This window comes from Juglans regia, chromosome 4, assembly GCF_001411555.2.
Source record: "Juglans regia cultivar Chandler chromosome 4, Walnut 2.0, whole genome shotgun sequence".
Classification (NCBI taxonomy): Eukaryota; Viridiplantae; Streptophyta; class Magnoliopsida; order Fagales; family Juglandaceae; genus Juglans; species Juglans regia.
Window position 1 is genome coordinate 32,305,900 of NC_049904.1, and position 10,846 is coordinate 32,316,745.

At 37.7% G+C, this 10,846-nt stretch overlaps 1 protein-coding gene across 1 annotated transcript; it reads right to left on the reverse strand.

Moving 5' to 3' along the window:
• Positions 1 to 466: 466 nt before the first annotated feature.
• On the reverse strand, positions 467 to 5,226 carry LOC108981757 (UBP1-associated protein 2A-like). The gene is made up of 7 exons (XM_018953002.2): positions 4,726 to 5,226; positions 3,247 to 3,367; positions 2,920 to 3,063; positions 2,329 to 2,525; positions 2,153 to 2,228; positions 882 to 1,249; positions 467 to 759 (listed from the first exon to the last, which is right to left on the reverse strand). Exons 1-6 carry the CDS (start codon positions 4,851 to 4,853, stop codon positions 911 to 913), a joined length of 1,005 nt encoding a protein of 334 aa, XP_018808547.1. The 5' UTR covers positions 4,854 to 5,226; the 3' UTR covers positions 467 to 759; positions 882 to 910.
• Positions 5,227 to 10,846: the final 5,620 nt, after the last annotated feature.

Here is a 10,846-nt window from a genome sequence, read left to right on the forward strand (position 1 = left end):
CCTTGTCTCCGAATTCGTCCACATTTCCGCAGAAAGCAGATCCCCCACCTGAAGGGTACAAGTCTCCTCGTCAGTCCTTCGTTTGCCTACTCAAAAACGCCCAAGAGATAATAAAAACAACAATACATTTTTTTATATTACAAATATTGCTGCATTATTTTCTGTTCATCTCGCTCCCTTTCCGCCCAAATCCCTTCTCCCAAACACAATGTAAGGAATTAATAATAAAGTCTTTTGGGACTCAAGGTAGAGTTGTAGGCAGTCGACTATTTCCTATGCCTTCACTTACACGAAGGCGGCTTTCAAAACAGTGACCTGCAAGCAAGACAGTAGTGATATGCTAAGATAACTAGGACATCGTTAATTGTAAATTTGCCTCTTTATTTTCGATGGAAGCCTCAACTTTTGCTCTGTATTTAGATTGGAAAAGGAGCTTTTATAGTAGATCAAACAGTAAAAACCGATCAATAGAAAGGAGAAATAAGATTAGGAACTTCATCCTAACACTTTTTTACTTCTGATCCAAGAAGGAAATAATAAGATTAGGACTTCATCCTAACACTTATACGTCTGATCCAAGAAAGATAAAACAATCATATGAATTACAGAATTTGTGAGAAACTATCCTACCACTGTAAAACTGGATCCCGTTATTCTAGCCATATATAACCAGAAAGTAGAAACAAATGTTGAAACACTAGATTTCATGCCATCTATGAAATCACAATACTTCCCAGATGCGCAAGACCAAGTACTGACCTGCAGAAACCATGACATACAACAGAGTAAGTGAGAAAAAAAACTACTATTGAAGTAGTAGTTGCTGAGATCAGATCAACAAACACAGAAAAAGAGAGAGAGATGAAGATTAGTTCACTCACCATCTTTATAGTTCACTCAGCCATTGTACTCATTGTTTGGAAATGTAATATGGGTAGCCGCCAATTCCTACTTGTGTTGATGGGAATCCTAGGGATTCTTCTTTTAAAGCCACAGGTGGATAGGAAATTTGAGGTTGGGCCGGGTACAGAGCATGTGGTGCAGGAACACTAGGGTAAGCAGACGCAGTGTATGATGCTACGGTTTGAGGGTAAGTATAGCCAACAGGAGTAGTACTGGCATGTGCACTTCCAGGCTGTGGATATCCAGCTGCCATAGGAAAGGACATAGGGACCTCTGCCGTGGGTAACAGTGTCTGTAGTGATTTGCCCTTGTGAGAATCGGCAAGCTTCACAATTATATTCCTTCCCTGCAACCAAACTCTATATAATTACCAGGGATTGCACAAAAGTGTACATTTTTTTCGTCAAGTAAAAAGATGTACAAATTAAACTAAAAATCCTCCAAATCCAAGGCTCTTATTTATATCAAGTGCTATTTCAAATCGGCACATATGGAACGGCCACCACATACAAATCCTGTACAACTAAACATCAGGTTAATTAGTTACGTTGAGAAACAAATTAGTTTACACCTGCAACAAATTAACACCAAAAAATAAAATCCACGTAACCATTGACATCATCAATAAACCAACTATTTCAGTGACAAAACAAGATGATTTAAAGCAAAATCTTCTACCCCCTATAAGTCCTATATTCTTCCAAGCATAGAGCTTTCTCCAACCATTCTTGTATTGACTAATTTTACTAACTTGGTAGAAACTGAAATAAGATGGAGAATAAAAAATTAAATATTGCCATTTCCCGTTGATAAAGCAAGAAATTTTCTCTCTTTCATATTTTTCTTTCAATAGCCAATAAAAAATTCCAATGAATTGATGAGAAACTTAAGTATATAGGTTGTGTATACAAGAGTCTCCTAAAAAGTCACAATCTAAAATTTGTGCCTAAAATCAAGAAAATGAGATTGAGTTTTCAGAAATACGAGAAAGTTTTCAACATGCTGTTTTTTACAGGCTTCATTTACATTGAACGGGAAAGGTAATAGATCTGATTTCTCGAAGTTGTTATCTCAAAATGGTTGTATGTGTAATTTTCTATTTTCTTTCTTTCTAAATACTTCTTTAGGCTTCATTAACAGAAATTATCTCCAGGCATAAGACCAATCAGGCCTATTACCTTTGAAGGGTCATGCATGAAGAAAACAATATTGAATATTACGACTAGACATAAGGCTTATAGTTATTCACCCCAAGCATCTTATTTGGATCATCTATGGCCTTCTTTGCAGCGTCCACTGTCCTGTATGTCACAAAGCCAAACCCACTACACAAAGGAAATTGAGAACGATGGTTGCATTATTAAATTATCATAAATAAATAAATAAATAATCTCGACAACATAAGAGATGGCCATGGTAGTATACCGTGATTCATTTGTATCTTTATCATATGCAACTGAACCTTCTTCTATTTCACCATGCTTCCCAAAAAAGCTTAGCAGCTTCTCACTAGTGATATCTGGTGACAATCCCCCAATGTAGAGCTTCCTCTGGGTTAAATCCTGTGTTGTACTTGCTCCACTCAAGCCCTCGCAAGCAAGATTACAAACAGCCAATCGGCCCTGAATGAAAATTTTCAATCAACCATGAAAAGAAAACAAGAAACTCATCATTGTGCTGAAGAGTCCATTTATGCAACAGGATGGAGTTGATGCTCTTATATAATAACTCTGAATCAGCATGGGGAAAATTATGGTTTTATAGTGTAGATGTCTGTATGGAGAGAGGGAGAGAGATGAGAAGAACACTCGATTGTCCCCACTGCAAACAGTACAATATAATGACAAAGAGATGTTTACATTCCAGGATATTCTATAAAACCACTGGAAACGTATTTGCAAGTGTAGACAGTAGTTTCCTCTCAGGAAGAGGATTCAATATGAGAAGGGAAGATTAGCATACAAGTCTAAATGAGATTGAGAAGTCCAATTTCACCCAAAAAGGGACAATGCTTACATCGATCATTTTACTCTGTGCTCTCAATGCACTCTGAGCCGAATCCATATGTTTGTAAGTAATGAAGCCATAACCGCGTGATTTTCCTGTTGCTTTGTCAAAGATCACAGCTCCTTCTTCTATTTCTCCATGCACTAGAAATGCCTGAACAAAATATCCCAAATGTTCAGCATGCATACAGGCTTAGTGCTCCAATTTTCTGAGAAGTCAAGAAGAAACATAGCTAAAGGCAAGATGTTAAGTTGAAGATATAAGTTCATTGAACAATCATGGGACAGTCACAAGCATGACGCACAAAACACCATCAGCAATCAGCAATGCACTCACAGCATACAAGGTTTCTGAAGTGGTATTCCAGGCCAAGCCACGAACAAAAAGCTTTCGATGTACAGGATCTGCACTGGCAATACTTCTAATTTCTTCTGCAATTGAAGGATATTGGGACCCTCTTTATGCCTCAACATGCAAGCAAACACACATGCACAGGATCAATCAGACAGCATACAGTCAGGAGCAACACTGATGTGGCCCCTTCTCATGACACATGCACAACATTCTCACATGCAACATGAGCCAAAATTCCAATACGAACTCAAAGGCGGATTGATGTTTTGTTTGAAAAACTCAAGATTGTGATTGTCGTTATTACGCACATGCATGGACAAAAAGACACACGTATACGTTTCAGACAAGGCCCCTCTATATTTCAAGGCTCTAGGCATTTAGGCCTGCTTCAAAGTCACGGTTTCATGGCTTGAGTTCATTTCCAAGTTCCGGACTTCATGCATTAAAGCTGACTATTATCATGCTTTAGTTCATTTCCTTATCTTTTATGTTTTATATTAACACTTCATATACTATTTCCAAGTGCATAAAACAGTAGAAGTTCCGGAACCTGACGAAAATCAATTAATGGCTAGATTCACAGCCCAAAGAGTAGCTTTTAATGATTATATCAGGTGATGTCTAAATAATGGAGCATCACTGCCCTGTGATACCTACAGGCCTTACAGCAATCTGCAGGTTTCAGAGCCTGTATCTCGTTTTACTTTTTCCCTTAATAAGACTAACCAATTCTTTTCCTGCGGAGTGCGGCCTTTGTGAGAGACCGACCTTTTAAGTGACTTCCAAAGCCAAATACACAACCTTAACTCCAAGACTTGACGTATTTGTGCTGCATTCCAAATGATTTACAGTACCCAACACAACATTTATGATAAGCAAGAGATGCTATCACTGCATATACTAGAGGGCAGTGAGAAAACAAAGTACCAACATTAAGCCTTATATTTATCAATATGAAATACACACCAAATTTCCAGAATGGGACAACTGCCTTAAATTTATACATATTATCTACCATATAGAAAATACAAATACGTTCTGTATAGAAATAGTTTCGTTGGTATCCAAGAAATGAAAATAAAAATAAAAACGGAAGGATAAAAAAAACGATACAATGGTTTCCAATGTCTTTTACATCTTTTCATGATCACCAGCGTGATATATATATATATATATATATATATTTGCTTTCCAAGATGTCATTTTGTGCCATAAAAACTAAGACTTACGGCGTTTTTTCAATTCGTCCGCCGAACGAAAATACAAAAACAGGAGGGGGGGGGAAGGAATAGAACCTTGCTTTTAAAGTATAACCTTAATAATTGAAAAGTGAAGAACACAGACCAAAATCACTCTTCTTATTCACTTTTCAGGGCTAGAAATTGGGGAAGGGGGCGAAGTGAAATGGAAAAAAAGATGGGCAGGGGGTGATTTAATTGGGACGAGGATAAAGAAACGTACAGTTTAGAGAGAAGATGGACGAGCTGGGGTTTAGGGAGAGGATCAAGCAGCAAGCGGAGCTCTTCTTCCGATGGTATTTCTTCGTCACCCGCTGCTTCTCCCAGCTTTCTCTTCTTCATGTCCTCCATTCCTCTTCTTCTTCTTTCTCTGTGCGGGCAAAGGAAGTGCCTACTGCCCAGTGTGCGAATTGGTCTAGGTAACGATGGGGTTCCGTGTACTTCTCCTTAGGGCTTGTTTGGCTTTTTATAAAAGCCGTTATGATACCATGGACTGGCCTATAATATCTCCATGTCACCATTTCCTGACAGGATTGTCATAAACTGGTACCCAACCATTTCATTCTTATTTTTTACTATTCAATTAAGAGGCTGTTTGGGATCAGGGAAAAATAACGGACTCGAATGGAAGTCGAACAACTCTGGCAAGCTGCTCGAAGAAGATGTCAACGACGACATCGTCCAAGAGCTCTGGGCAAACGGTTTCCGTCACTGTTATTGGAAAATCGGGAGGAATTGATGAGTTTCTGTTCGGTTTTCTACTGTGGGTGAATTTACGAAAGAAAAATATTTTAGTTAAAAAAAATTTATTATAAAGATAGATATAACGTATGTATAAAATTTACCAGTTCTGCTACAGGTACCCGTAGCGGAATCGCTGATGTGGCTAATGCCACATCAGCGATTATTATATATTAAAAAAAAGAAAAAAAAAAGAAAGAAAAGGGCGGAAAGGCCTCGTTTCAGAGCACCATTTTGATTTCAGAAACCATTTTTGCCGAGCCAAATGTTGTGGGTTCATCGTTCTCCAAATTGTTCCGAAACCATTTTGCGCTGAAAGGGAAAATCCGTTTGTCGATCTTCATCGCGTTCAAGTGAGTGTCGTCGGACCCCGAAACCATTTTGGGCTCTGAGAAAAAGAAAACAGGTTCATCTTCTTCGTCTGAAGGTGCCTCTGGTTTTATGGTTTTTTTTTTTTCCTTCATCTTTGGCATCATCGGCTCCATCACCGTCTACTGGTACTGGTATTCCTCTTGGGTGTCTGAAGAAACGATATGGGCTTGCTCTGTCTCAAGAAATGCTAGTCTAAACAGCAGCCGATCTTCTTCTTTCTTCTTTATCATAAATAAATAGAACATAAATAAATAGAACACCTACGGAGATATTGAATGTAATGTTTTCTTTGTTATAAATTTTGTTGTTCGAATCATTCCTGTTGGTGGTTTTCATATTCATTGTTTTTTTGTAGTAAATGTGTTTGTTGTTATGCCACGCTTATGGACGCACAGCCATTAACTTCTTCCTTTTGTCTGGAACATGATTATTGGTCCTTAGCTCATATGGTATTGGCCAGAATTTGCAATATGGTTTTGTAAGAATTGCTAATGCATGTTTGCTTTTGGGATTGTTAAAAGAAATCATTTTTAATTATCTAATTCAATATCTCAATTGTTTTTGATTGGTTGGATGGAAAATATGTCAATTTCACATGATTGAAGCTTAATATTTCATCACAAGACTCGAGCACATGCCCAAACACTTGCAACACTCACCCAAAAACATGGCACACCTCTTATGCATGCAAGTCATAATGCACACCTCTACTGTAATTACCTTCTTATGCACAGTGAAAATTTGTTATTAGCATATATTGTTTGGGCAAATTCCTAATAAGACATTGAATGTCGCTAACTTTAGTATTAGACTACATTAATGCAATCCTCTAAATATTTCTATATTTTACCACAATGGACAAGAATACAAGCCTAATTGCAATTTGCTTTCTCCTCTTGCAAAATCCTTTTTTTTTTATTATTATTTTTAAGAAAATCTTAGAGAATGGATGTATTTGCATTATTTCATACTAAAAAGGATTATGAGAATTCTTAAGTGGGACTAGGACTAGGACTACAAGAGTTACCTTCCCTAACCGCCGATTAAGAGTTCCAAGTTCAATTTGTATTCACTCCCGAGTAGAAGTGCAGGGAAGTATGCGCAGTTAAATACTAGAAGTTTTGTGGTATGCGCACAAAACTTTGAAGTATGCGCACTCCCAAGTCATAATGACAATGAGAAGATAAAACTTTGAAGTTTTGTGGCTAAGTATTTTTTTTTATGAAGTAATTGATTGTGGAATTATGCAGTTCATCTCTTCTCGGCATGGGAAAAGGGGAAGAATACTCGTCTCCTCAAATACCATCTAGCTCAAATTCCCCAATCGCTGTATATTATATTTTTTACAATGTTGCTTTATTTCTGTGTTGAGTTGATATTTATTTTGAAAATACATAAATAACTTGTGTAATTATGTTAGGATATACCATCAAGTAACCGGTACTTTGTAGATTACACCAGTCCTGATTACTACGGACCACTTCCTGCGTGGGCAATGCCTTTTCCGCCATATCCTGATGGCGGGCAAGATCCAAGAAACATTCAAGTGGTGATTAAATTGGCTTATTGTTTTTTTGTTTGTATAAGTTGGCCCTTTTTTTTAGTTTCATGTCATTGATTTGTCAATTTCACATGGCAGAATGTTAGTGACCCGACTCCTCTCATGACTACATATTCCGCCACGAGTGAAAGAGTTGATATAGAGGAACCACCTAAATGTAGAGAAATTGATATTCCATGTACCTCTGAAAGAGTTGAAGAAAGCAAAGAAGATAGACTAAATTCAGAAGAAACTGAGGATGGGATTGCCGGGACACCACATTTGTCGGATGAAGTTGGTGGTGATCCGATTCAAGAGCCAAGTTCGGGAATGGAGTTTAATACTTTTGAAGAATTAATGGTCTATTATAAGCAGTATGGTAAAAAAAACGGGTTTGGGGTAATGATAAGAATGACTGATAAAAGAGATGATGGAACTGTCCGATATGTCACTCTTGGTTGTGCCCGTGGTGGGAAGGCTCGGAATAGGACATTGAATGTCGCTAGACCACGTCCAACAGGAAAGACAGAATGTAAGGCAAAGATTAATGCCTTAAAAGTTGATGGAAATTTCCGGTTGACAACAGTGAATAATACCCATAACCATGACCTTAGTCCAAATAAGGCTCGCTTCTTTCGATGTAATAGAGAAGTGAGTGACTCTGTAAAAAGAGTCCTAGATATAAACGACATGGTTGGTATTCGAATGAATAAGAGTTTCGGATCTCTCGTCGTTGGCGCTGGTGGATTCGAGAACCTCCCATTTTTAGAAAAGGATTGTCGTAATTATATCGACAAGGCAAGACATCTAAGGCTTGGTAAAGGTGGTGCAGAAGCGCTTCAAGAGTATTTTTGTAGGATGCAGTACAAAAATCCTGGTTTCTTTGCACTGATGGATTTGGATGATGAGGGGAGGTTAAGGAATGTCTTCTGGGCAGACCCTCGTAGTAGGGCAGCCTACCAATACTTCGGTGATGTGGTGACATTCGGCACTACATACCTGACGAATAGGTATGGGATGCCCTTTGCCCCATTTGTTGGTGTAAACCACCATGGGAATCAATTCTGTTGGGAGCAGGGTTGATTTCCAGTGAGGATACAGAAACTTTTATCTGGTTATTCCAGACGTGGTTGAAGTGTATGGATGATATCGCTCCAAAAGCTATTATCACCGATCAAGACAGAGCGATGAAAAATGCAATAGCTATTGTTTTTCCTGAAAGCCGACATCGACTTTGTTTGTGGCATATACTGAAAAAAGTGCCCGAGAAGCTGTCCTCCTATGCTTCGTGCAAAAGTAGGATGAAGAATGCATTGATGAAATGTGTGTATGACACGCATACTATTGACGAGTTTGAGAAATCTTGGGATGAGTTAATCGATACTTACCACTTGCATGATAATGTCTGGCTGAAAAGTTTATACACTGAGCGTGAGTATTGGGTGCCGGCATTCTTGAAGGACTGTTTTTGGGCTGGGATGAGTACAACGCAGCGCAGTGAGAGCATGAATGCTTTTTTCGATGGTTACGTTCATGCTAAGACAAACTTGAAAGAGTTTGTCGATCAGTTTGATAGTGCGTTGAAAAAAAAAATTGAGAGTGAAAATAACGCGGACTTCCACTCATTTAGCGTTACCATTCCTTGCATATCTAGATCTCCTCTCGAGAAGAGATTTCAAGAGTTGTACACAAATGCTAAATTTAGGGAAGTTCAGATGCAACTTATCGGCATTATCGATTTGGATCCAGAGTTACTTAAGAGGGATGGTGCAGTAAAGACCTATCTGGTAGAGGACGAAGTTCGTGTGGAAGAGTTCAGTAAGTTGGTTACGTTTTCTGTGGACTTCAATGAGGAAGATGCAGATGTTAAGTGTTCATGTGGTTTATTTCAGATGAGAGGTATACTGTGTCGGTACATTCTCATTTTAGACCGATGGAGGAAGGATATCAAAAGGAGATACACGTTAATCGATAGCAGCTATGATGCAGGGGATCAGCGGCCAGATGCTTGCAGATATTCTAGTCTATTAAAAGTCTGTTATCAAATGATTACTTATGCAGCGGGTTCAAAAAAACATACTGAGGATGCCACACATAAGTTACATGCAATGATTGAATTATATAGTGAGAATCAAGAACCTCCATCAATTACCCTCACTGGTTCTAATGTTGGTTGTACTCAAAATGACACACTCACTGTGGGTAGTTCAAAACAAGTACTCAGTCCATTGGTTGTCAGAGGGAAAGGCAGACCCTCATCTCTTCGGAGAGCATCCAAGATGGAGAAAGAGATGCGAAAACTTAAAGGAAAGACAAAGAAAGCACCAGTAAACCGGAAACGTAAACATGTGAATATTATTTTAGCTTTAAAAATATATTTGTAAAGGGGCTATTTTATTACATGCAAAAACTTACGTTCTTGCCAATGCTACTTGTTTATTAGAGAGATGGAGGAGATACACCAGTGCCAGACACATGCAGGAATTTATTTGGCCCATCAGTGTTAGATATTTCCAATGTTGGTTATGTGCAATTATATTACTTTTGTTATATTTATACTAGAAATGTTATATTTATGTTTTTATTTGATTTTCATGTTTTTTTTTTTTTTTTTATCTCCAGCTTGTTCAAGACAAATCAGCTGTTGTCATTGATGGAACCCAGATTGGACAAACAGTGGGTGGGAGTCAAGAAAGTGTAATATTTCTTAACTTTTCATATGTCAATAGTAATATTGACATTATTCTAATCTATGCAAATTAATCCTTACAGGTTCAATTTGGGTTGGATGGATCACAACCTGAACAACTTGGATTGGATGATTCACAATTGGTTCAACCGTGGTTGGCGAGCCCAAGGAACTAATTCCAGGTACTACGAGCTAAGGATATAGATAAAGTAATAAATGATCCGTGTTACAACCTCATATGGAATCTGTTTTGTTAGATTATTGTGGGGGTACATTATTGTGTCGGGGTACATTATTGTGGGGGTTGTCATTGATCAAACTTGGTAGATGACAATAGCTCTACTGGTGGCAGTTTTAGTGGTGGTAGTTGCAGTACTTCTCACAATAGAATTTCATAGCATGAATGAAATAAGCATTCGAGCACCTCTGGCTTATGTAATCAGGCACTAGCTTTTTTTCTTTCGTTTTTTGGCTTATTTCATGTAATCAAAGTGAAGAAGAAGGTGGACCTTTAGCAGTCTGCTATTGTTTGTCTAAGGGATCTTTGAAAGATTTGAAATAGAACTTTGGACCAGGTTATAGAATGATTTTAGTATCGACTTTCGTACTATGCTAATATTTATATCAATTACATTGGGAATGTTTTACAGTGGGAACAAACTTCTATATCAATTATATTAATTCCTTTATTTTTATCTTCTATATCAATTATATTAATTCCTTTATTTTTATCTTACTTCACATGCAGGAAACATTGGGGTTTATTGGTAGAAACATTGGTGAAGGATTTTCAAGATCTGGAAATGATATGATGGATTAGTCATTTTTTGTTTTTTGGTAGAAACATTAGTGATTTTTGTAAGTTTATCATGTTCTACTTAGTGGTGATATGGCATGTAAGATCTCATGTTGGTTATTTTTTTGTAAGTTGTAAATGTAATTTTTTTGGAAATCTTGACAAAAGATACAAGATTGTTGGCAATGATTTTTTGTGTAGTTGGA

Bases quoted from the DNA above. Each gene is read 5' to 3' on its own strand.
- LOC108981757 (XM_018953002.2), bottom strand. From the start codon at position 4,853: ATGGAGGACATGAAGAAGAGAAAGCTGGGAGAAGCAGCGGGTGACGAA. The intron at 3,064-3,246 runs GTGAGTGCATTG...TATTTTGTTCAG, and splicing joins CTTCAGAAACCTTGTATGCT to GCATTTCTAGTGCATGGAGA. The intron at 2,229-2,328 runs GTATACTACCAT...TCCTTTGTGTAG, and splicing joins AAAGATACAAATGAATCACG to TGGGTTTGGCTTTGTGACAT.